The following is a 24,836-nucleotide window of genomic DNA, read 5'->3' on the forward strand; positions in this document are numbered from 1 at the left end:
GCAGGGGAGGGGGTGCAGGGGAGAGGGTGCAGGGGAAGGTGGGCAGGGAAAGGGTGCAGGGGAGAGGGCGCAGGGGAGAGGGTGCAGGGGAAGGTGGGCAGGGGAAGGGTGCAGGGGAGAGGGCGCAGGGGAAGGTGGGCAGGGGAAGGGTGCAGGGGAGAGGGCGCAGGGGAGGGGGTGCAGGGGAAGGTGGACAGGGGAAGGTGGGCAGGGGAAGGTGGGCAGGGGGGTGCAGGGTAGAGGGTGCAGGGGAGGGGGTGCAGGGGAGAGGGTGCAGGGGAGGGGGTGCAGGGGAGAGGGTGCAGGGGAAGGTGGGCAGGGGAGGGGGTGCAGGGGAGAGGGTGCAGGGGAAGGTGGGCAGGGGAAGGGTGCAGGGGAGAGGGCACAGGGGAGGGGGTGCAGGGGAAGGTGGACAGGGGAAGGTGGGCAGAGGAGGGGTGCAGGGGAGAGGGTGCAGGGGAGAGGGTGCAGGGGAATGTGGGCAGGGGAGGGGGTGCAGGGGAATGTGGGCAGAGGAGAGGGTGCAGGGGAAGGTGGGCAGGGGAGGGGGTGCAGGGGTGAGGGTGCAGGGGAGAGGGTGCAGGGGAAGGTGGGCAGGGGAGGGGTTGCAGGGGAGGGCATCTGCTTTCTTGCTGTGCTCATATCCTGGCAGTCTGCCCTTGACTTCCAGAAAGTTCTGAGGCTGCTTTTGGAGGGGCTTTTGGAGGGAGGGGTTTGAAGTCTGAGCTTGGGGCGGTCAGGGGTCTGCTGGGCTGGGGTGTGTCCTCCTGAGCTGGCTGTGAGGGGTTGGTCGCATGAGGAAGTGTGCATTTTATGGCCCCTCCGTGGGTGGTTCCCGTGGGTCAAGGCCCTTCCTTGGACTGCCCTCCACTGCACAGGGCTTCTTCCGGGACCCCCTTGCCATCCTCCGTGGGAGCGTGCCTCATGCTGCTTCGGTCCCTGGGGAAATGCCAAACAGCCAAACCTGGGCCTCTGGCTGTGCTTAGTCCAGGCAGAGGAACAGGTAGGAGGCTGAGAGGGATGTCCCTGCCACAGCCTCCAGGGCCTTCGGGGTGGAGTCCCAAGGAGGCTGCAGCACCTTAGGCTTGATCCCCTCATCCCCACTCCCACTGTGCCCCTGCCTCAGGGAGGGGAGCCGACAGTGCCTGTTGGATAAACGGGGTGATGCTGTGGCATCCAGTGAGGAGGGCCCCAGGATGCCAAGGAAGAGGCCCAGGGCTTCTCCCTGTAGTCACCCCACTGAGGAGCTCTGGGAGACGTGAGGTGCACGTGGCTGCTGCCATGGGCCGGGAGAGGGTGCAGGACCTGGGCCCAGGGACCAGGAAGAAGGGGTTCCTGTGTGCCCCTCAGAGCTGCCTCATCCCAGCCTGGCCCCGTTCAGTCTCCTGCCTCACAACCTCAGGGCGAGGCTAAGCTTAGGGTTCCGGAGGTGTGAGGTGTCTGTGCTCAGGTGCACTACGGACTGCATTGAGGTGTGGCCCAGGGTCCCAGCTGGGCACCCGCCCCATGGCACAGGGCATATCACACCCCTGCCCAAGGCCAGGCTGTGTCACTGGCACAGCAGCACGCCCCTGCAGTGGCAGCTCCGTTGAAGGAGACAGCCAGGGGTGAGGCCAGCTGCCATCTCGGAGACAGGGTCTCATCTGGGGTATATCCGCTGCACCGCAAGGTCATCATGGTGGCCCCGGGCCGGTGGAGGTGGTCCTGGACTTGAGGGGCCCTCCCTGTCGTCCTGGGCTGTGTGAGGTGGTGCCCATTCTGGCCACGTGTGAGGGGCTCAAAGAGACGCCCTGCTGGCCTCTGGGAGCTCTGCCAGCATCCACAAGGCTGCTCCGGGTGGCATCTGGTCAGGCCCAGTGCTGTCTGCAGCCGGCAGTTACTGGTTAACTCACCCTGTTCCTGTTTAACTTGTTCCCTGGGGATGGCGGCAGCCTCTGACCCATCCAGGTGCTCTGTCCAGCTGACTGCAAGCAGAGAGGAATCCTGCCCAGCTCTTGGATCAGGCTGCTTCGCCGAGGAGCCCTGTGGAGCTGGGGGTGGCCCCGGAGCTCACCTTGCCCTGAGGAGGCCCTGGCTCAGAGCCATGCCAGGTAGGCAGATCCGAGAGGGATGGGCGCGAGTCCCCAGTTCCACCTCCTGCCCCTCGGGCTGACTCCATGTCATGCATCCTGCTCTTATCCCAGGCTCTGCGTGGCCACATGCCGGGGTACAAAGGCCCTGCTCACTCCTCCCCCTGGGCCCGTGGCCCCCAGGGCGGGTGGTGAGGATAGGCGCCTTGCATCCTCTCCTGCACCAGGCCTCCAGTCCAGGCCATGAGGAGTGGGCACTTCGGGGACCATGGTGGCGTTGTGGGCGATGAGGGCTGGTAGGAGACCGCACCCGACCCAGGAGATGGTGGTCTGGCCTTCCACTAGGGCTCATCACCCTGATGTAAAGATGAGAAAGTCCAGGCCTCAGGTGGTGGGGAGGGCTTGCCTGTGGCCAGGAGCAGAGGCCCCAAGACCCCTGGGCCGGGGACAAGCCCAGGCCAGCTGCTCCCGGCTCCCAGCTCTGCCCATCCAGTGGAAGGTGCTAGCGCACACTGGGCATCTGGGTTCCCAAACCTACCAGTGCCCACACTCCCTGCAGATACCCCAGCAGAGGCAGGCCGGGCTGAGGGGTGCAGTGCCCTGCCCCTCCTCTGAGACGGGCATCACGGTGTCACCAGGGGTGGGCACCAGGCGCATCTGGGAAATGGGGGGACAGACTCATGTCCTGGGTCGACAAGCAGCCAGATGAGCCTCATGCGTGGGCCTGGGGCAGCTCAGCTGTGACTGGCCACTGCTCTCTGTCCCCTCGGCACAGGGCGGGCAGAACACACAAAGCCTGGCCACTTCTGGGGGAAGACGTGCCAAGTGCCACGCCCGTCCGGTGGGACTCGTGGGCAGACATAGTGTGACCACCACACCACACGGAGGCCTTGTTTCTTCCTGTCCTGTGGGCCCCTGTGGAGGTGGCGGGGCCGGGCACCCTGGCACAGCTGACCCACTATGTCCTCTCTCTTCAGGTGTCTGCAACAGGGCCCCTGACTTCCTCTCCCCAGCTGAAGACCAGGTGCTGGGGCCTGCCTTGGGCAGCTCAGTCACTCTGAACTGCACGGCTTGGGTAGTCTCTGGGCCCCACTGCTCTCTGCCTTCAGTCCAGTGGCTGAAAGATGGGCTTCCACTGGGAAATGGGGGCCACTACAGCCTCCATGAGCACTCCTGGTAAGAGGCCTGGATATCCAGGGTCGGAGTAACCCCTCAGACATGCCAAGGCCAGTGGTCTCCCTGAACTATGCCAGGGTCCAGAACCACCTGGACAGACATGTGAGCAGAGTGTCTCTGTGGCCCCAGACAGAGGGTCAGTGATGTCAAGGACAGACCTGGGGTCTGCATGGCCCCTGTAGACACACACCTTGTACACTGCCCGGGGCTCTGGGTGTCAGCAAGGTCTAGGGCCTGAATGAACGTCAACCATCTGGCCAAGCCTGCCATCAGAGAACCTCCAGACCCCACACCCAGGACTGGGATGGCTGTTCTGAAACAAATCTGCACCCCCTCCAGGTTCTGGTCATTTCTCTTGGCTTAAGGCCTAAGAACCACCCAGAGGCCCAATTCTGCAGCCTCCCTGGGAGAACCCAGACAGGTGGGGTTTTGGGGTGTCCACTGGTATCCCCAGTGGACCCTGACCCTGGCTTGGTATCCCCAGGTTCAAGGCCAACTCATCAGAGGGGTTTGTGTCCAGTGTCCTGGGGGTCAACGTGACCAGCGCTGAGAACTATGGGGCCTTCACCTGCTCCATCCAGAACGTCAGCTCCTCCTTCTTCACTCTTCAGAGAGCTGGTGATGGGGGTTCCCCGGGTAGAGGGTAGGAGGCGACCTCAAGGCTTGGGAGCTCCTGGAGGGGCGGTGGCTCAGGCGACCCATCCGCAGGCCTTGCAAGCCACGTGGCTGCGGTGCTGGCCTCCCTCCTGGTCCTGCTGGCCCTGCTGCTGGCCGCCCTGCTCTACGTCAAGTGCCGTCTCAACGTGCTGCTCTGGTACCAGGACGCGTACGGGGAGGTGGAGATGAACGGTGCGTGGGGCCCGCGTGGGCAAGGAGGGGTGGCCGCGGCCTCCCTGAGGCTGCGCCCTGAGCTCCGCTCTGGAGTCGTGGGGCAGGGAGGCATCAGCCTCTGGGGGCGCCGTGCTGGGGCTAAAGTCCGGGAAGGCCGGCGTGAGGCCTCGGGAGCCACCGGGATGACCGGCCGCCGTCCGCAGACGGGAAGCTCTACGATGCCTACGTCTCCTATAGCGACTGCCTGGAGGACCGCAAGTTCGTGAACTTCATCCTGAAGCCGCAGCTGGAGAGGCGTCGGGGCTACAAGCTCTTCCTGGATGACCGCGACCTCCTGCCGCGCGCCGGTATCCCGGGCCCCGCCCCCACGATCGGGCCCCGCCCGGAGGCCCCGCCCCCCGGAGCTCCGCCCCTTAGTCCCCCTGCCCGGCTCCTCCCCACCCTGGAGCTCCGCCCCACCCAGGCCCCGCCCCTATCCCCCGCCCCACCGGAGACCGCGCCCCCACCCAGGAGCTCCGCCCCGCCCAGGCCCCGCCCCCTTAGCTGCAGCGCCCAGCCCCATCCCACCAGAGACCCCGCCCCCATCCTGGAGCTCCGCCCCACCCTGGAGCTCCGCCCCACCCTGGAGCTCCGCCCCACCCTGGAGCTCCGCCCCACCCTGGAGCTCCGCCCCACCCAGGCCCCGCCCCTTAGTTCCCTCGCCCGGCCCCGCCCCACCGGAGGCCCCACTCCACCCTGGAGCTCCGCCCAGTCCCCGCCCCATCGGAGACCCCGCCCCCGCCCTGGAGCTCCGCCCCGCCCAGGCCCCGCCCCTTAGTCCCGCGCCCCCGCCGCCCGCGCTCCCGCAGAGCCGTCCGCAGACCTCCTGGTGAACCTGAGCCGCTGCCGGCGCCTCATCGTGGTGCTCTCGGACGCCTTCCTGAGCCGGGCCTGGTGCAACCACAGCTTCCGGTGGGTCCCGCGCGGGGTGGGTAGGCCCCGGCGTGGCGCCTCCCCTGACGGTCCCGCCCCGCAGGGAAGGCCTGTGCCGGCTGCTGGAGCTCACCCGCAGACCCATCTTCATCACCTTCGAGGCCCAGAGGCGCGACCCCGCGCACCCCGCGCTCCGCCTGCTGCGCCAGCACCGCCACCTGGTGACCTTGCTGCTCTGGAGGCCGGGCTCCGCGGTGCGTGGGGGGCGTGGGGGGGGCCGGGGCGCGCGGCTCCGCGGTGCGTGGGGGGCGTGGTGAGGACAGGGCGCGCGGCTCCGCGGTGCGCGGGGAGCGTGGGGGAGGCGGGGCGCGCGGCTCCGCGGTGCGCGGGGGGCGTGGTGGGGCGGGGCGCGCGGCTCCGCGGTGCGCGGGGAGCGTGGGGGAGGCGGGGCGCGCGGCTCCGTGGTGCGCGGGGGGCGTGGGGGGGCGGGGCGCGCGGCTCCGCGGGGCGCGGGGGGCGTGGGGGAGGCGGGGCGCGCGGCTCCGCGGTGCGCGGGGGGCGTGGGGGAGGCGGGGCGCGCGGCTCCGCGGGGCGCGGGGGGCGTGGGGGGGCGGGGCGCGCGGCTTCGCGGTGCGCTGGGGGCGTGGGGGGGCGTGGGGGGGCCGGGGCGCGCGGCTCCGCGGTGCGCGGGGGCGTCGGGGGTCCGGGGCGCGCGGCGCGTTGCAGATGGACGGCGTGGGCCCTGGGGGAGGGTTCTGCTGTCCGGGACCCGCTGTAGGGAGCGGCCCTGGAGGCCCTGGAGCCGTGGAATAGGTGCTGCAGCCGCTAGGCTCTTTGGGGCCAGGGCGCCGGGGGCTGACGATGTGCGCGCCCTCCCACGTGTTTACACTGCAAACTGCCCCAACCTGGCCCCCAGACTCCTTCCTCCGATTTTTGGAAAGAACTGCAGCTGGCGCTGCCGCGGAAGGTGCACTACAGGCCAGCGGAAGGAGACCCCCAGACGCAGCTGCAGGACGACAAGGACCCCATGCTGATTCTTCAAGGCCGAGTCCCGGAGGCCCGGGCCCTGGAAGAGGGCGACCTGGGTATGCCCATCCAGCCCCACTTTGGACCGGAGAAGCTCAGCCCAGGGCGTAGCGGAGGCAGGCACAGGGCATACGGCCTGGAGGGGCCCCGGTGTTCAGGACTGTTCCTGGCACCGACGGCCCCTGCACAGCTTTTCTGCCCCGGGGGTGCTCGGCCCTGGGCATGCCTGGGAATATCCTGGGCCTCACAGGCCACCACTGCAGAGGCCGAGCTGGGACAGCCTCTAAGTGTGTCTGCGCCAAGGCTGTGGGTGGTCACCTCAGGCGTCTCGGTCTCCCCTCCCCAGGTGTCCCGGGGCCTGTCTTTGGAGAGCCATCAGCTCCACCGAGCACAGGTGGGGTCTCGCTGGGAGAGGGCCGGGGCAGCGAAGTGGATGTCTCGGACCTCGGCTCGAGAAACTACAGTGCCCGCACAGACTTCTACTGCCTGGTGTCGGAGGATGATATGTAGCCCCCACTCAGTGCAAGATGTTAAGGACAGCGGGTGCCAGGGCAGGGGGGTCGTTCCTCCGCTCAGCAGGACTGCAATCCCTGTCTGCAGCCCTGGGACCCTCAGGGCAAGGCTGTGGTCCCAGCGCCCCTCCCAGTACCAGAAAATAAAGAAAGTCCTTTTGGATTCGGTCTGGGCCTCAGTCTCCTCCCCTGCAGCAGCAGATTTCGGTTTGGCTTCCCCCTGGGGGGCTCTCTTGGCTCTCCTCCCCTCCCTCCCTCCTCACCCCCAAAATCACCAAGTCTGCCCCCTCCCCATCCCCCTTCGTAAGCTCAGGCATGTCCCTTGCTTACAGTAGGCTCCCTGCCTGGTCCCTGGTTGGGGATGTGACTGTCCCTAACCCTTCCCAATCCAGGCAGACCCTCAATGGGCAGGCCCCTAGAGACCTCAAGTTCTGAACTTCACAGACACTTTCTGTCTTAAGAATATCAACAGTAGGCCGGTGTGATGGCTCACGTCTGTAATCCCAGTACTCTGGGAAGTCGCGCGGATTACTAGGTCAAGCGTTCAAGACCAGCCTGGCCAACATAGTGAAACCCCATGTCTATTAAAAATACAAAAAATAGGCTGGGCGCGGTGGCTCAAGCCTGTAATCCCAGCACTTTGGGAGGCCGAGGCGGGTGGATCATGAGGTCAAGAGATCGAGACCATCCTGGTCAATATGGTGAAAACCCATCTCTACTAAAAATACAAAAAATTAGCTGGGCATGGTGGCACGTGCCTGTAATCCCAGCTACTCAGGAGGCTGAGGCAGGAGAATTGCCTGAACCCAGGAGGCGGAGGTTGCGGTGAGCCGAGATCGCGCCATTGCACTCCAGCCTGGGTAGCAAGAGCGAAACTCCGTCTCAAAAAAAAAAAAAAAAAAAAAAATTAGCCAGGTGTGGTGGTGTGTGCCTATAATCTCAGCTACTTGGGAGGCAGAGGCAGGAGAATTGGATGAACCTTCGAGGCAGAGGCTGTAGTGAGCCGAGATTGCACCATTGCACTCCAGCGCCCCACGACAGTGCAATACTTCGTCTCAAAAAAAGAAAAAAAAAAAAACAAACCAGTAACTTCACAACTAAACGGCCTGACTCTGGGTGAGATGAATGGGGTCCAAAGCCTGCTGGACCCCAAACCTCAGGCAGCCAGTGTGAGAGCCCCTGGTCCTGGCAACTCCAGGCCCCGGGTGGGTGGAGAGGGAGTTGGGTCCATTTGCTGCATGAGTACAGCCCACGAGGCAGCCCCCTCCCCCACTCCAGTCACCCCTCTGCTCTTGAGGCCCCCAGCTCTGCTCCATGTGTGCCTGCAGTCCCCCTGTGTCCACCTTGTTCCCTCTTGGGCCTGAGGTGCCAGTTGTCCCTCTGCTGGGCTCTCCCTGTCCTGTGTCCTCTGACGTTGGGAGGCTTGTGTGTGAGCCCAAGGGGTGGGTGTCCTCAGGGGCAGGGGGGTGCCTTGAGTCCAAGGATCAGCCGCCCTGGTCATGCTTCGAGCCACAGGCTCAGGCCAGCCATGGAAGGGTGCAGGGCAGTGACTGTTGACGGCCATCTTTATTCCCAGTGCTGGCTATCCCAAGATACTGCCAGGCCACAGCCAGCCCACCTCTGTCAGTGTGACTGGGTCACCACCCCACACACCTGAGCAGCCTCAAGCCCTGCCCCACCCCCTCCCTGCGGAAGCCAAGTCCCCAGTTATAAGCCCCTGTTCCTCCTGGTGGTCCAGGACTCTCAAAAGTGCACACAGGGGTCCCAGCGAGGGGCCCCTGGGTCATCAGCCTTCTCCAGGCTGGGCTGAGTCAGGCAGCCTGGAGCTGAGTCTCTCCCTTGGACGCTGGGTCACGTCACCTTCTCCTCGTGCAGGAGGCTTCGCCTATGGGCCCAGGAAGTCGTCCTTCCGAAAGCCCTTCTACAGAGGAGAGAGGGCACAAGGTCATGGCCTGCCTGCCAGTGCAGCCCTCTGCCCTCTGCCCACCTTGCACTGTGCTGGGTGCAGCCTAGACACTTCCTCTCTGCACTCCTGGTCTCCATCCACCCAGTGGCCTCTTCGCTGACTGCTCCCCGTGGGTTCCCATGGCCCTCTCCCCACGTCCCATGCCCCGCACCCGCATTTCTCGCCTTGGGCTCAGGGAACATACCGCCCGGAAGTCTCGGTGGAGCTTGTTGTATTGCCACAGGTTGGCCAGGAGGCTGGAAGCTGCCCGGGAGGACTTCTCACTGTCAGGGCTGAGGGTGGAGGGAAGTCAGGGGGACACACAGCCAGAAAGCAGGGGGCTGGGAGGGGCCAGAGAACCCCCCGGCTGGGCTGCTGCAGGGCAGGGCCGACCCCCACCTGTCCCGCTTCTTCTTGATGAAGACGAGCTTTCGGAGCCCATCGAAGTAGAGCAGGTCCCGGGCGGCGATGGGGCTGGCCACCACCAGGTTGTTGAGCACGGCTATGATGTTGACCAGCACCTCCGCGGGCGGCGACTTCTCCCCCACGCTGCCCGGCAGCTTCTCGATCAGGTGGCTCACGACCTTGGTGGCTGCGGGAGGTCGGGGGTCAGTCTGCACCCCCACTCCAGCCACCCAGGCACTGGGGGTCCCCTGCCTCCCCCAAGGAGCTGTGTGCCTGTCTGCTCCACTGGCTCCAGTGGCCGGGACCCCCCACGTAGCCTGTGTGGACCCGCAGGGCAAGAACGGGACTGTTCGACTCACACATCTCGTCCTTGTTCCGTGCGTTCCGAGACAGGTTTCGGATGAGGCCGGTCAGCGAGCGCAGCTGGTGGTGGTCGGCAGTGCGGACACGGTCCAGCAGGGGGTTCAGGATCCGCTCCTGCTCCAGTGCCAGGCGGCTCAGCACCCCTGCCCACTGCGGGGAGAGAGGGAGGGAGGCCTCAGACCCTCACCTGGGGGGATCCTGCCCCTCTGGGGTCCCTGCATCCTCCTGCCACCCTGGGGCGGTGGGGACTCTGCTTCTGCCTCTGCGCCCCAGCCGGGGGCATCAGCCACAGGCAGGGTCAGGTGCCTCCCTTCAAACTCAGGGCAGAACCTAAATTCTCCCAAGGCCCAAGGCCTGCCCACTCGTCGCTGACCTCAGATGCTCAGGGGGGCCCGGGCACCCCCTGCCTCCTCCCCTCCCGCTCCCTCTCCTGCCCCTCCCCCCGCAGCATGAACTCCTGGGAGCCCCTGGGTCTGGGGGTGCGCCCACCCTGCGGTCGCCCGCCGTGATGTTCTGCAGCGCGCCCGCGGCCGCCTCCGTCGTGTGCCGGTTGAGCTCGCAGCGCTGCAGCAGCCGGTTGTACAGCCCCACAATCTGGGGGCTCCACAGCCACTCGAGGCCCTTGGGGTCCTTGGACACTTCCGCGAAGGTGAGCGCGTCGGCGGTGAGGGGCAGCTGCGCATGGCGGGGCCGGGGTCAGAGGGGCCGGGGTCCGACCCACCCCCCACGTCCCGCCCAGGCCGGTGCCCGCCCCACCCATGCCCCGCCCAGGCCGGTGCCCGCCCGTCCCCCATGCCACGCCCGGGCCAGTGCCCACCCCACCCATGCCCCGCCCAGGCCGGTGCCCGCCCGTCCCCCATGCCACGCCCGGGCCAGTGCCCACCCCTCCACGCCCCGCCCAGGCCGGTGCCCACCCACCCCCCACGCCACGCCCAGACCGGTGCCCACCCCACCCATGCCCCGCCCAGGCCGGTGCCCGCCCACCCCCATGCCACGCCCAGACCGGTGCCCACCCCGCCCACGCCACGCCCAGGCCGGTGCCCACCGCACCCATGCCCCGCCCAGGCCGGTGCCCACCTCGCGCAGCCGCCGGCTCTGCGGCGTGAAGCAGCCCACCATCTCGCCCGGCGGCGCCCCGGCCAGGTCCCTGCGGCCGCGGCCCTCCAGCCGCTGCAGCGCAGACGGCGGCATCTCGTCGTACAGGCGGTAGGACAGGTTCCGCAGCACGCACACCGCGTTCTCCACGCTCTGCGGGCAGGGGCGCGGGTCGGGGCGCGGGTCAGGGCGCGGCGCCGAGGGCCACGAGACCCCTCCGCCGCGCGGCCCTCACCTTGTCCTCGCACTTGCCCACGTCCAGGGCGTGGTTGATGTAGGTGACCAGGGCGTCCACCAGCCCGTGGCACTCCCGCATTTTCTGGCGAGTGGCCTGAGAGGCTGAGCTGAGGTTCCTGGGGACGGAGCCAGATCAGAGCCCCCAGGGACCCCCAGACCCAGGCCCTGCCTTGGGCCCAGGCCGTGAGCACGATGCCGTCCCACTCTGGGCCCCGCGGGCCCCGCCCCCCGTGCGCCCCGTGTAGTGTGTGGGGCAGTGGGCGCCGGGCCAGGCGGGGTCCCTGCAACACGCGTGCCTGCGGCCCCCACCCCTCTGCCGAGGCTGGCGCACCTGAGGAAGCCGGTGGCGTTGTAGAAGATCTCCGCCTCGGAGGCGTTCTGCTGGATGAGGGGGGGACCCCCAGACCCCGACAGGGGGCTCAGCACCAGGTCGGTGAGCTGTTCCAGAGTGTCTCTGGCCAGGCGGTCCTTCAGGTGGTCGCTGGATGAAAGGTTCCACAGGATTCCTGGACGAGGGGGCGCTGCCATGAGCATCAGCCCCCCAATGCTGGGCGTTTCTGGGGATGGTGTGAGGCGGTCCTGCCTCTCCCCAGGCCTGGCCCTGTGTTCTGCTCATTCACGAGCCCCACTGGGGAGACCCTGGGGTGGCATCTGGGGTGACAGAGCAAGCAAGAGGGGACAAGCAGGTTGGGGTGTGAGCAGGCTGGGGGTGGAGGCAGCTTCCAGGAGACACAGCCGCAGAACAGGGTGGTCAGGGGTCCAGGAAAGAGGCAGGAGTGGAGGCCAAGTAGAAACAGCCAGCAAAGGGGCCAAACAGCAGGACAGGGGGTGGGGGGAGCCGTATGGGGTGGTGGGGTCGGCATGGAAGAGAAAGGACAGTCGGAGGAGGGAGGGGGACAGGCAGAGGGGACAGGCAGAGGAGGGGGTCAGGTGGAGGAGAGGACAGGCGGAGGAGGGGGACAGGCGGAGGAGGGGACAGGCGGAGGAGGGGGACAGGCAGAGAGGGGACAGGTGGAGGAGGGGGACAGGTGGAGGAGGGGGACAGGCGGAGGAGGGGGACAGGCGGAGGAGGGAGACAGGCGGAGGAGGGGACAGGCGGAGGAGGGGGACAGGCAGAGAGGGGACAGGCGGAGGAGGGGGACAGGCGGAGGAGGGGGACAGGCGGAGGAGGGGGACAGGCGGAGGAGGGGGACAGGTGGAGGAGGGGACAGGCGGAGGAGGGGGACAGGCAGAGAGGGGACAGGTGGAGGAGGGGGACAGGCGGAGGAGGGGGACAGGCGGAGGAGGGGGACAGGCGGAGGAGGGGGACAGGTGGAGGAGGGGACAGGCGGAGGAGGGGGACAGGCAGAGAGGGGACAGGTGGAGGAGGGGGACAGGCGGAGGAGGGAGACAGGCGGAGGAGGGGACAGGCGGAGGAGGGGGACAGGCAGAGAGGGGACAGGTGGAGGAGGGGGACAGGCGGAGGAGGGGGACAGGCGGAGGAGGGGGACAGGTGGAGGAGGGGGACAGGCGGAGGAGGGGGTCAGGCGGAGGAGGGAGACAGGCGGAGGAGGGGACAGGCAGAGGGGACAGGTGGAGGAGGGGGACGGGCGGAGGAGGGGACAGGCGGAGGAGGGGACAGGCGGAGGAGGGGGACAGGCGGAGGAGGGGACAGGCGGAGGAGGGTGACAGGCGGAGGAGGGGACAGGCGGAGGAGGGGACAGGCGGAGGAGGGGGACGGGCGGAGGAGGGGACAGGCGGAGGAGGGGACAGGCGGAGGAGGGGGACGGGCGGAGGAGGGGGACAGGCGGAGGAGGGGACAGGCGGAGGAGGGGGACAGGTGGAGGAGGGGGACGGGCGGAGGAGGGGACAGGCGGAGGAGGGGACAGGCGGAGGTGGGGGACAGGCGGATTAGGGGACAGGCAGAGGAGGGGCCGGGCACAGGGTGCAGGTGGAGGAGGGGCCGGGTAGAGGGTGCAGGTGGAAGAGGGAGGACAGACGGAGGGGCAGGCGAAAGAGGGGCCGGGCAGCACCCGTGACGTTCTTGCGAAGCTCGTCGTCCTGCTCCCGCAGCGTCCGCAGCAGCTCGAAGATCCCGTTCTCCTCCACCAGCGCCAGCTTGTTGTCTGCGTTGTCGTAGATGAGGTTGCGCATGGCGCCCGTGGCGTGGCGCTGCACTTCCTGGTTGGCGTGGTTAAAGAGCTTCACCAGCCTCGGCACGGCCTGAAGGCTGCGGGCCTGTGGGCACAGGCATGTGGGGTGAACAGACTGTGCGCGTGTGTGCACGTATGTCCAGGGGTATAGATGTGGATGTGCAGGTGATGCAGGTGCGTACGGAGGTGCAGAGGTGATGAGGTGTATGCAGGGGGACGGAGGAGATGCAGGTGTGTACAGGTATATGCGGGTGATACAGGTGTACAGAGGTGATGTATATGCAGGTGTGTACGGAAGTGATGCAGGTGTGTATGGGGCTATGGAGGTGATGCAGGTGTGTATGAGGGTACTGAGGTGGTGCAGGTGTGTACAGGTTTATGAAGCTGATACAGGTATATCCAAATTGTACCCTCCTGCTCTTCCTCTACTGAAGGGGCTCTGGACAGAGTGCAGTCTGCCCAGTCAGCCTGGGGATCTTTAGGGGTGGTCAGGGAGCAGAGGTCAGTGGGAGGTGGTGGAGCCCCCAAGGGTGGTCACCTGGGGGCAGCGAGTGGGTGGTCGGGGGTGGTCACCTGGGGACAGTGAGTGGGTGGTCGGGGGCGGTCACCTGGGGGCAGTGAGTGGGCGGTCGGGGGCGGTCACCGGGGGGCAGTGAGTGGGCGGTCGGGGGCGGTCACCGGGGGGCAGTGAGTGGGCGGTCGGGGGCGGTCACCTGCTTCTTGGCGGCTGCATCACTGTAGCACCTGTGCTGGATGTAGGCTGCTCCCAGCACCTGCAGATTGGGGTCTGAAGCCATGAGGTACTTGACTGCTGATGGCAGGTCGATGTCATCGAAACTGCAGAGCCAGGGGTCAGGGGTCAGGGGTCAGGCTAAACTTCGGTTCAGGCTGGGGCCATGGCAGAAGCCCCCTCCCTGTGCAGGCCCAGCCCCTCACCCGCTGCTGAGCCTCTGCAGGGTTCGGTGGCCACAGTAGCTGTTGAACTCACGCACGTCCGGCAGGTGGCCCGAGTCAGCTAGGCTGAGGCTGAGGCTGCGCACAGATGGCGCTCGGGCCACAGGCTCCAGGACGGGCCCAGGCGCTGTCCCGCCTACCCCGCGGCTCCGGTGGCTGCTCTGGAATCGCTGCAGGGTCCGCATGGCAGGGGCACGGATGGTCCGGCTCGGGGGAACCTCGCCGGCCTCTGGCCAGTCCAGCCCCCCTGCCCGGCCTGAGCTGGAGCTGGCCTGGCGCTCGTAGGCAAAGGTCCTGTAGGTGGAGGTGGCCGCGGGCTCCAGCTGCTCGGACACCACGCTGTGGCGGTCGTCCGGGCCCCCAGCCCCCAGCCGCAGGGAGCGCAGGGACAGCGTGTCACACTCGACCCGGCTCCCAACCCCACCATGCTCGTGGAAGGACACGGGCCTGATGGGCATGGGAGGGGTGGGCTGGGCACCCCCGTACCCAGCGGCCACAAAGGCGCTGCCCCCGTTGTGGGCAGAACTCAGCCTCCGATTGCAGCTCAGGTCCACGGCAGAGCGGGAGGACCAGGAGGCCGGGCTGCAGGCTGGCGTGGCGATGGGCCGGAAGCCCTGTGGGTGGAGGGGGCCGTGAGGGTGTGCCTGGCCCACCTGTGCCCAGCCTGCTGCAGAGCCTCCCGCCCTCCAGACTGCAGAGCCCAGATTGCCCCCTCGGGCTGGGCCGTCACTCACCGAGGTCTTGTCCCCACTCAGGCCCTGAGAGCGAGAGCTGAAGCCGGCCTGCAGGGTGTGGTACTGCCCCCTGGACGCACCTGCGGAGAGGGGCAGTGGGAGCCCGGATCTGCCAGACAGCAGCTCCCGGGCCGCCTGCCTCCTCTCCAGCAGTCCATCCCCATTCACAACCCGGGGAGCAGCCTCAGTCTCGGGCAGGGGGGCCGGGTGGCCCTGGGGCCAGTGCCTCCCCGTTCCTGCCACGTCCTGGTCTCCTCACCTGTCAGCCTGGTGGTCCACCTTCCACAGCCCACCCCCCAGCTGTGCCTCCTTTGCCCGAGAAGGCAGATGCGCTCACCCACTGACCTTCTGGTCCCTGGGGAATGTGCCAGGGACTCTCTGTCCGATCCCTGCCATGGTACAGCGCCCAGCCCCCTCCTCCAGGAAGCCATCCTGGCCTTCCCCGGCCCACACTGACTTCTTTTGAGCTCCTCCTCATCTGTGCCCAGACCTCATCTATGCCTGGTCACCGGAGAGTGGCCCTGTCTCTCTGGACCAGTATGTCCTGTTGCAGTGCCCTCTCCCACCTGGCAGAGCCCGAGGCAGAGGCCACACCCACCCCGTCCAGCCGCACACAGGCCAAGGGCAGCTGCATCAGCCCAGCCCCACAGTGAGTGGACAGACCGGCGGGGGAGGGAGGGGGGAGGATGGACTGACGGGCAGGAGGAGGGGGGGGGCCGCTGTGACTGTTGGAAGGATGGAGGAGCGGGGTGGAGAGTGAGCGCCCTACAGGCGGATGGCGACGGGAGGAACCCGTGGTGGGCAGAGTGGACAGGCTGGCAGTGGGGGCATCAGGGCCTGGCAGGGTGACCTGGCTGAGGTGCTCAGGGTGGGGTGTGGGAAGGGGGCCGTGGGCTCCCACAACTCTGCCCAGACTGGATGCTCTGTGCGGGACACCCCACATCAGGGGCCTCACCCATCCTGGTTAATGGGGTTTCCGGGCAGGGGCTATTAACTCTGTGATGCTCCTGAGGCCCAGCCTGGAGTGGGGGCCCGCCCCAGCCTGGAGACCTCACCCCCACCCCCAATTATAATTCACCTCCCTCTAATTGGCAGGGTAGCCGGGTGGTAATTAACCCTTCCCTCACCCTCCTCCACCCCATGACCCCTGGGCACCCAGCTTGGTCACCAGCAAGGCTGAGGCCCTGGGAGGGACCCCTCAGTCCAGGCCTCGGGGCTGGCCCCTCTGCTGGGCGACTGTCACTCCCCCGGCCAGTGGCTGGAGGCCAGTCCTGGGGAGGCCCCTCTAAACACCAAGTGGACCACGACAAACTGGCATCTGGGTCCCTGGCATTCTGGGAGGTTCATCTTACTGTCTAACCTTAATCCCTGTTGCTGTAGCCTGGCAAAGGAGGAAACGACCACCTTCCACGCCCAGCGTGTGTGCGAGCCTGTCAGCTGCACTCACAGGCATACGCACTCACGGGAGCGGGGGTCCTGGCCGGCACCAAGGGTCCTCCTCCACCTGCTGTCCCCACAGAGAAATCTGGGTCACTCCGGCCGGCCCTCCTCTCTAATTCCTCAGGGAGCCCCTGGCCCAGACACGCCTGGCTCTCCTCCAGGACTTCTGGCGTCCCCACCCTCCCCGCCGTCCCGCTCTGCTCTTCCAACAAGGTGTGGGGGAGCGTGGGTGTCTGGGTGTCCCGAGACCCTGCGTGAGCCTGTGCCGCCTGGGCCAGGCGAGGGCGTGTTCCGGGCTTCCCGACCCAGGGGCCTGGCCCGCCTGCCAGGTGCCAGCCTTCCCGTCATCCCCCACAGGGAGGGCTCAAGGCTGGGCACAGGTGGGGCCCAGCCAGGCTCCACATCTGGAGGGCCCGGGGGTCCCTGCTTGGATGGGGCCGCCCCACCCATGGCTTCTCCCCACGCCCGTTGGGGCGGGGTGCATGACTCAGGGTGAGGCCTGGGTGAGTCAGGAGCTGAACCCTGGAGCCGGCCCGCCGAGGCCTCTGCCCCTCGCACGGTGCCCGCCGCCCCACCGTCCCCGCCGCCCGGCCTACCTCGGGCCGTCCCGGCCTCGGGCTCGGCGGCCCCGTTGTGCCGCGGCTGCTGTCCCAGCTGCAGGAGGCGGGCGCGGACCTGCTCCTGGACACGGGCCGCCCGCAGCCGCTCGGCCTCCGGCCCCTCTGCGCCCCGGCGGTCCAGCTGCAGGTCCGAGGGCAGCGCCAGGGAGCACACGCCGGCCTCCGGCTGCAGGGCCGACAGCAGGAAGTTACCGTCCTGCATGGCGGCGGGCGCCTGCCGTCCTGGGGCCCACTGTCTTCGCTGCGTCCCTCGAGGCCCTCTCCCGAAGTCCCCGCCCCGCTGGCCTCACCCACAGCCGCCTGGAGACAGACGCCTGCCCGGCCCTGAGCACAGCTGGGGGCGGGGACACCTGGCCAGGTGGAGGGAGGGGCCGCCGCCTGCTGAACACGGAATTTGGGTGGAAGAACAGGCCCCGCCCGCGCGGCCCAGCCTGGCCTCCTGCCTCCTCTTCTGCCATCCCACGACTGGGCCACGGGCCTGGGTCCTCCTTGTTCTCGGCCTGTAAAGGCCAGACTGGGCCCTTTGTGCTGGGGGTGGGACAGAGGGGCCCCCTGTGTCCTGAGTATCCGGGAAGGGCCAGGGGCCTGCGGGGGATGCGTCCCGTCACCCCCAGCCTGAATGGGAGCTGTCCCACCCCTGGGGGTCTAGGGCCCTTGGGAGCTCTGAGGACCAGGCAGCGTCCGTGGTAGCCCAGCCTGGCTGGGGAGGCGGGGCTGAGGCCAAGGCAGGGTTGGCAGGAGACAGTGTGTGGGGGGGGGCAGGGGTCAGTGCCAGGGGTCAGGACAAAGGCTGGAGGGGTGGAGCTTTAGGGTCCAACAGGACCCCATGGAGCCCTGGCCCTGGTCCTCAGAACCCAGCGAGCCCCTCCCCACCAGGAAGCTTGTGGATGGACCGGCCCTCCCCCTCGGCCTGTAGACCCTGGAACTCACCCCCAGGACCCCCTCACCCCCCACAAAGGCCTCCAAAGAGTGGGCTCGACCCCCTCTGGCCCCTGGGACCCTGGCACCACTCTGCTCCTGCACCCCAGGCCCTGGGGTGAGAGGCCGTTCCCAGCACATGAGTCAGGGTGCAGGGGGTGGGGCTGCCCCAGGGGGTTGACTCAGAGGGGCCTGGCACGCCAGGCTTGGGGCAGGAGTGGGTGTGTGGGGAAGAACCAGGGGGTCTGGGAGAGCAGAGGCTGGGGTGGAGAGGGTGGAGTGGGCAAGGGATTAGGGGTTCGGGGGGTCTGGGAGAGCAGGGGGTGGAGAGGGAGTGAGGGTGGAGTGCAGTGGGGCTGGAGGGGCCCAGATCGAGCGAGGCTCGTGCCCGGAAGATCTCCCTTGAGCACCACAGCCAGTGGGGCCCGCGGGACGGCTCTGAGGTTCTCTGGCCTCCGGGACAGGCCCTGGTAGATGGGGTGGGGGACAAGCCTTGGAGGGCTGAGGGCGGGAGCTGCACAGCTGTGACCCCCGGCTTCCCTCACGAGCTCATCCGACAGCCTGTGCTCTCCCTGGACCCTGGACCCCGGCTCTGGGCTCTCCTCCAGGGCAGACCCTTACCCCAGCCCCGTCCCCTGAAGACTTGCGCCCTAGTGGGGCTGGGGCCAGAAGTCTGGTGTGAGGGTAGGGTCAGGGCTGAGGGGCGGAAACTGGAGGCTGGGAGTCAGAGGTCAGTGTTGGGGGTTGGGAGACAGGAGGGCCCCTGGACGGATGGGGCCGCCGGGTGCGGAGGGGGACATACCTTGCCTGCGGTCCGGAGCCCACCAGCCTCCCAGCTCATCCCAGAGGCCACTGCGGATGGCCAAGGTGTCCTGGGCTCCATCCCCGGCCCAGCGTGCGGGGCAGCCTCCGTGGCAGGCCAGGACTGTGGGGGCCCCGGAGGGCGGGGTGGGAACGCCCAGCTCATCAGACTGGCTGCTTCCCTGGGAGACGGGTTTTGTGTGGAAAAATCCTGGGAGACAAGTTTGTGCGGCACAGAACGGGCTGAGGTATGTTCCTGGCACGGGCTGGGGCCCGCCCTGCACCCAGGGCCACCCCAGGCCCACCTGGGGCCCCACTGAGGCCAGGCTGGGCCTGGTGACGGGGAAGCCGGCCCGGATGGTCTCTGCAGCCCCGGCAGGCTGAGGGCTCACGAGAGGGCGCCGTGGAGGGGCTTCCGTGCGGCCCGGGCCGGGATGGGAACGTTGGTGCCCGGGGCCTGCGATTCTGCTGACCTTCCCTCCTCTGCTTGGCAGAGAGGGCTGCAGGTGCCCCCCCCAGAGCTGCACTGCCTCCCTGAGGATGTGAGGTCCCTGCCAGGCAACTCTGGCAAAGCTGGGCATCTGGGCGCACCTTCGCTCATTGCTGCGATGCCAGCCGGGCCTGTCACTACAGCTCCAGCCTAGCCCAGAGGAGTCTTGTCCGACCCTGGGACCATCCCTGAGTGTCTCACATTCCCAGCAACCCTGGAGGAGGGCGTAGCGGTGGGCTTCCTGGAGGAGGCGGTTGTCCCTGGAGCCTGGAACCTGCCTCTGTCCTCAGGCCGCTCTGTGCACGGTCAGGTTGACAGCCTGGAACCTGGGAGCCTCGGAGGGCGAGTGAGTGAGCATCGCTCTTAGGTGGGTCCCAGGTGGCAGGTGGCCTGTCGATCATCTCCAAGAGGAGGTAGAAGAGGGCGCAGGAGGCCTTCAGGGGGCGGTGGGCTCAGCGTGGGGGCACGGGAGGCTCTCGGAGAAGGCGGGCTGGCCCAGGTGCCAGCCTAGAGTTGTAGGAGGGCAGGGGAGGTGGGGTGGGCAGCTTGCGGAGCAGAAGGGGAAGAATCTGGGGAGAAAGGTGTGAGGATGTTAAAAGCAAAACAATCATCAAAACTGAACTGAGGAGGCTCTGAAGGCTGCCTCTGGTCCCACCACCGGAGGGGGAGGTGGGCAGTGCCTCGGGGGAGCCCCTGGGTGGTTGATGGACCCCGTGTGGGGGCACAGCTCACCCAGAGGCAAGCGTCCTGGCGCTTCCTGTTAGCACCCACGCTTACAAACCTTCCAAGCTGGGCTCCAGCCGAGTCTGGCCCAGGGCCCAGCCGCTCCACAGAACCTACAGGGCTGTCCGTGGGCACCAACCCCACCCTCTGGAGTGTGGCCAGGGGCTGGGACAGCTCTGAGATGTCCAGCCTTGGCCTTTGGCCTGGAAGGTAGCCGAGGGGTATGGCCCCATAGGCTCTTGGAGGGGGGGCCCTTTCATCTGCACACACCCCACCTACTGCCGGCCTGTGGGTCAGCCTGTCCATCCGTCTGTCCGGCATTTATGGCTCATTGGACGTGTTGGGCTCTTCGTAAGCCCCTGGCAAGGCTCTGGGCAAGGGTGTGTGTGTCTTGAGACAGGCAGGGCACCTCTGGGGGCTCTCCCAGGGTCTGTCAGGGCCTGGTGGGGTACAGACAGGGGACAGACAGCAGCTCACAAGCAAGGACGCTAGTCAGGACGGCTGGTGCAGCAGAGGCCTCTGGCTCCGGAGACCCTGTAGCTGCCCTCCAGACAGAGGGTCCCCAAAAGGACCTGAAGAGCCCAAAAGGAGCAGAGTGGCGTCTGACAGCAGGAGGGGGGTTGCGGAGTTGGGGGGGTGAGCGGGTGAGCAGGGGGATACCCTGGATGCTCTTCAGGAGGACAGCAGCCTCTGGATGGAGAATCAAGTAAAGGGCAGGGAGGGGAGGCGATGGCTGGTGTCCGGGTTGAGGTGGGGACGTGGAAAGCACCTGCCACCTCCAACCGCCCAACCGTGAGTGCCCTGTGCTGCTGGGTGCAGGTTGATGCAGCCTCCCTCAGGTGCCTGGGCTGGGGTCCTGGCGTGCGGCCAGGCACCACTAAACACTTCATTCTTACTGTTGTTGCTGTTACTGTATTTTTTTTTTTTTTTTAGGACAGTCTTGCTCTGTTGCCCAGGCTGGAGTGCAGTGGCACCATCTCGGCTCACCACAATGTCTGTCTCCCAGGTTCAAGTGATTCTCCTGCCTCAGCCTCCCTAGTAGCTGGGATTACAGGTGTGTGCCACCGTGCCCAGCAAAAAAAAATTTTTTTAATGTTTTTGCATTTTTAGTAGAGATGGGTTTTCACCATGTTGGTCAGGCTGGTCTTGAACTCCTGACCTCGTGATCCGCCCGCCTCAGCCTCCCAAAGTGCTGGGATGACAGGCGTGAGCCACCTCACCCCGCCTTCCTACTCTGTTCTTAATCCCCATTGGAATTCCAGAAGGGCAGAGCCATGACAGCTTCCGTTTTACAGGTGGGGAAACTGAGGCCCCACAGGCTACTCACTTTCCAGAAGTTACCAAGCAAGCCACGGTGTGTAGACAGATTTCATGCCCTGGGCCTGGGTGGGTTGGGGCTCCCGTTTGCTCCGTGCAGTGGTGTCTTGGCCGTGGCCGCTCGGATGGGCTGCTGCCATCACTGCCTCTGAAGAGCTCCATCTAACTGCCATCAGGAGAGGGACGATGCCGCTCTGACTCCGCATGCTGACGGGCCGTTGTTTTGGGAAAACGCAGCCAGGTCTCTCTTGGAGACCTGTCTAAGGGTTCCTGGAGAAAGGCAGCCATCATCGAGGCTCATTTGGGGCCTAACGGCCCATCCCTTTCGTTTCTTCTGAGCTGCAGTCAGAGGTCACTGGTCGATCGACCCCCACAACGGACAAAGCTACTTGATTCTGAAAAACAAAACAAAGGCTCAGCGTGTTCCAAGCAAAAAAGCCAAAAAAGGTGACTTCAGTCTTCCATTGGTTTAGAACACCCAGTCAATGCCTGTTTTCTGACTCCCCAGTTATAATCCGTGCTCTCAAGGCTGATCATCCAGCCTTTGAAGAGGGTCGAAACAAGACAGTGTCTGTGAACATCAGAACCTCCTACGGTAGTCACAGTCAAAAACCCAGCTGACAAAGGAATGCGGTCACCTCTGCGGTCTGTCATAGCCTAGCACAATAACCCTAATCACGCTTGGTAACACTCAGATATCAGGGTTTTAGAAAGTGCACACCATTCTGGAACACATATTAATATTATCCACTAAAATATAACCTGAAGATCAAACACCACCTGATTTTCATCATTCTATGTAACTAAACATGTCTTAAAACAATAGGCTAGGCACAGTGGCTCACGCCTATAATCCCAGCGCTTTGGGAGGCTGAGGCAGGTGGATCACCTGAGGTCAGGAGTTTGAGACCAGCCGGGCCAACATGGCTACTAAAAATCTAAAAAAGTAGCTGGGGGTGGTGGCGCACACCTGTAATCCCAGGTACTCGGGAAGTGGAGGTGGAGGCTGCAGTGAGCCAAGACGGCTCCACTGCACTGTGGCCTGGGTCACAGGGCAAGACTCCATCTCAAAAATCAAAAACAAAAACAACCACCCCCTCAAAAACATTTACTAGAATTTCAGGTTGACCGTAAGTCATCAATGTAGCCAAAGTGATGACTCAAATTTTTAAAAAAGCAAAAACTTTTACTCATTAAGAGCGAAGACTTATTTTTCTAAAGAGCCTGCCTCTTCTCCTTCCTCCCTTTTTCAGTAGTTTATTCATGAGGCAAACAAAAATATTTCATTACATGAAGATCTTGTTTGAGAGAAAAAGCCAGATTTCATCCTTGCATCAGTTTACCATTACTGTCAACCTCAGTTTTAAAAATGAAACCTTGCAGACAAATTAATCCAATCTTAATCAGTTTGACCACAAGGTGAGATTCTTATAACCCTTTTATAACCCTTTACAGATTTTCACAAAAGATCAGGTTAGTACGTCGAGAAAATCTTTTATTTTTATTTTTATTTTTATTTTATTTTATTTTATTGCATTTTAGGTTTCGGGGTACATGTGATGAACATGCAAGATTGTTGCATAGGTACACACATGGCAGTGTGGTTTGCTGCCTTCCGTCCCCTCACCTGTATCTGTCATTTCGTTGAGAAAATCTTGCTGTGCTTTTATTCCATCGTTTAATTTATGGATAAAGCAAATTATAATTTATTCCATCGTTCAATTTATGGATAAAGCAAATTATAACCTTTTGATTTTGGTCAATATAAATTTCTTTTATGAGATTAATTTTTATTTATAAACCTTCCACAATTTGTTCAAACCTTTAGCTTTTAAACATACTTTAACCCTCTAAACCCAGGTAGAAATTTATCTTTCATTCACCTCAGAGAACAAAAAAAAAAACAAAAGAAAAAGGAAAGAAATTTACCTTCCCTTGCCTTGTTATAATCTTTTACCAAACCACATTTTACTCTCCTTACACACCTTGCATGTAAATCTATTTTCAGTAGTCTCAATTACATGTGATAATGACAACTCTTGACATGTTTAATTTTGGTGTAGAACACGGTGAGTTATTTTAATTATGTATTAGGCGCAGGTAAGGTCTGGTTCTTCCCAGCATAGTTAGTGGTGTGGCTACGCTGTATGTCCCCAGCCTTCACCGAACTGTAAAGCAGGCAAGCTGAACAGTTTTCAGAAGCCAAGATACAATTTATGAGCTTGAAGCATTCATCAAACCCAGTATCTGACGTGTGTAATTGGGGCTGCGTGTACACTTCGAAGACATTTTAATTTTACTGACAATTTTAAAAACTTTTTATTTCTCAAAGATTAAAGTCACATGAACTGAAAGACATTACAACTTCTATTCTTTTTTAAGACTATTTGCCGGGCGCGGTGGCTCACGCCTGTAATCCCAGCACTTTGGGAGGCCGAGGCGGGTGGATCACAAGGTCAAGAGATCGAGACCATCCTGGTCAACATGGTGAAACCCCGTCTCTACTAAAAATACAAAAATTAGCTGGGCATGGTGGCGCGTGCCTGTAGTCCCAGCTACTAGGGAGGCTGAGGCAGGAGAATTGCCTGAACCCAGGAGGCGGAGGTTGCGGTGAGCCGAGATCACGCCATTGCACTCCAGCCTGGGTAACGAGAGCGAAACTCCGTCTCAAAAAAAAAAAAAAAAGACTATTTGATCTCAGCCTGACCAACATGGTGAAACCCCGTCTTTATATATATATATAACCCCATCTTTTATATATATATATATATATATATATATATATATATATATATGTATATACATGTATATATGTATATATACATATAGATATACGTATATATATGTATATATGTGTATATATGTATATATATGTACATATATATAAAGAATATTTCATCTAAGTGCTTATTTTACCTTAAGCCAACCAATTAGAGCTCTTTTATATAAACATCACATGTATCACATGTACATAACTATGCAGACAGACAACAGGAGACCCTGCAGTTGTGAGATTTTTCATGTGCTAATCTCTTAATTGGGGTCCTGGCCCTGGAGTGGAGCTCTTCTGGAGCCAGGGCTAGAAAAACATGCAGTTTCTAAGGCCTGATAAGTGGGCACAGCTGGAAAACCAAAACAGGTTTTGAGAGGAATCCACTTCTAATTCCTGAGGTTCAGGGAGGGAAACAGAGGTTTTTCCTAAAACAAGGTCAGCAGCACCTTCGCTGCCTTACCAAGGAGTCCCAGACCATCAGAAGTTTATCTTGGGGTCGCTTATGTGTGCACTAGAGTAGCAAAACAAGGCCGGGCATGGTGGCTCACACCTGCAATCCCAGCACTTTGGGAGGCCAAGGCGGTGGATCACCTGAGATCAGGAGTTCGAGACCAGCCTGGCCAACACAGTGAACACCGTCTCTACTAAAAATACAAAAATTAGCAAGGTACAGTGGTGCACATCTGTAATCCCAGCTACATGAGAGGCTGAGGCAGGAAAATCACTTTAACCCAGGAGGCAGAGGTTGCAGTGAGCTGAGATTGTGCCACTGCATACCAGCTGCAGTGACAGCACGAGAGTCATTCTCAAAAGAAAAAAAAAAACAACTGGCAAGACAAAAATGGAGAAAAATAATTCAGCTGACTGAAAAGAAAGAAAAAAAACCTCTCTTCAGAAAAACAGGATCCACAAAGAGAAATGACATACAGGCCTTTTGAATATACTTATAGCTTGGATATCCATGGATATCCACTTTTAATTAAGCTAACTTTTAACCCTAGCATTCCTTTTCTAAAAAGTCCTTTGATATGTTTTATTACCTGACCTCAGTCATGCCAAGTGGCCAATACTTCTGGCTTTTGAACTCATGGAGGGGTAGAGAATATAGTGATTTATTTTATTTTATTTATTTTTATTTATTTTTAGTTTTTGCCATTCCCACGGTCAGTTTGCACAGAGAAAGAGAAGCCAGAGTGTGACTGGTAAGAATCTTTACCCTTTTGCTGGCATGCCAGGCATCTGGGTTCCGTTCCCCCAAGCCGTAGAGCTCTGTTGACCTTGGAGTCCTGTGAAGGGGGAGTGGACAGAGAAGTCATTCCTCCTCAAGGGATTTCCAAGCAGTTTAATGTCTGGGAAAACAAAA

General features: G+C 62.9%; 2 protein-coding genes and 1 long non-coding RNA gene across 5 annotated transcripts in view; 1 reads left to right on the plus strand and 2 right to left on the minus strand.

The window, feature by feature from the left end:
• The window catches only part of LOC120364607 (uncharacterized), a 14,271-nt gene extending 11,221 nt beyond the window's left edge, over positions 1-3,050 (minus strand). Inside the window, exons 1-2 of the long non-coding RNA XR_005579809.2 lie at positions 2,054-3,050; positions 1,893-1,964 (exon numbers count right to left, since the gene is read on the minus strand). This is a non-coding gene — a long non-coding RNA (uncharacterized LOC120364607). The remainder of the gene's footprint in view (positions 1-1,892; positions 1,965-2,053) is intronic.
• On the plus strand, positions 612-6,689 carry SIGIRR (single Ig and TIR domain containing). 3 transcript variants are annotated; one of them, XM_074401904.1, is made up of 10 exons: positions 612-1,003; positions 1,932-2,090; positions 3,047-3,245; positions 3,730-3,863; positions 3,954-4,059; positions 4,314-4,423; positions 4,925-5,027; positions 5,092-5,242; positions 5,905-6,073; positions 6,361-6,689. In XM_074401904.1, the coding sequence occupies exons 1-10, from the start codon at positions 814-816 to the stop codon at positions 6,522-6,524; spliced, it is 1,485 nt and encodes a 494-aa protein (XP_074258005.1). In that variant the 5' UTR covers positions 612-813; the 3' UTR covers positions 6,525-6,689. The 3 variants fall into 3 exon arrangements, with proteins under 3 accessions (XP_074258005.1, XP_039326772.1, XP_074258006.1); XM_039470838.2 differs by having other exon boundaries at positions 613-1,003; positions 3,954-4,094; positions 4,280-4,423; XM_074401905.1 differs by lacking the exon at positions 612-1,003 and having other exon boundaries at positions 2,009-2,090; positions 3,954-4,094; positions 4,280-4,423.
• Positions 6,690-8,073: 1,384 nt separating this feature from the next.
• Positions 8,074-18,317, minus strand: PKP3 (plakophilin 3). The gene is made up of 14 exons (XM_039471326.2): positions 18,172-18,317; positions 16,428-16,617; positions 14,392-14,471; positions 13,640-14,271; positions 13,417-13,540; positions 12,584-12,788; positions 10,903-11,077; positions 10,570-10,687; positions 10,317-10,487; positions 9,729-9,914; positions 9,236-9,389; positions 8,871-9,063; positions 8,677-8,764; positions 8,074-8,447 (listed from the first exon to the last, which is right to left on the minus strand). Exons 1-14 carry the CDS (start codon positions 18,250-18,252, stop codon positions 8,412-8,414), a joined length of 2,433 nt encoding a protein of 810 aa, XP_039327260.2. The 5' UTR covers positions 18,253-18,317; the 3' UTR covers positions 8,074-8,411.
• Positions 18,318-24,836: the final 6,519 nt, after the last annotated feature.

This window comes from Saimiri boliviensis, chromosome 6, assembly GCF_048565385.1.
Source record: "Saimiri boliviensis isolate mSaiBol1 chromosome 6, mSaiBol1.pri, whole genome shotgun sequence".
NCBI classification, from domain to species: domain Eukaryota; kingdom Metazoa; phylum Chordata; class Mammalia; order Primates; family Cebidae; genus Saimiri; species Saimiri boliviensis.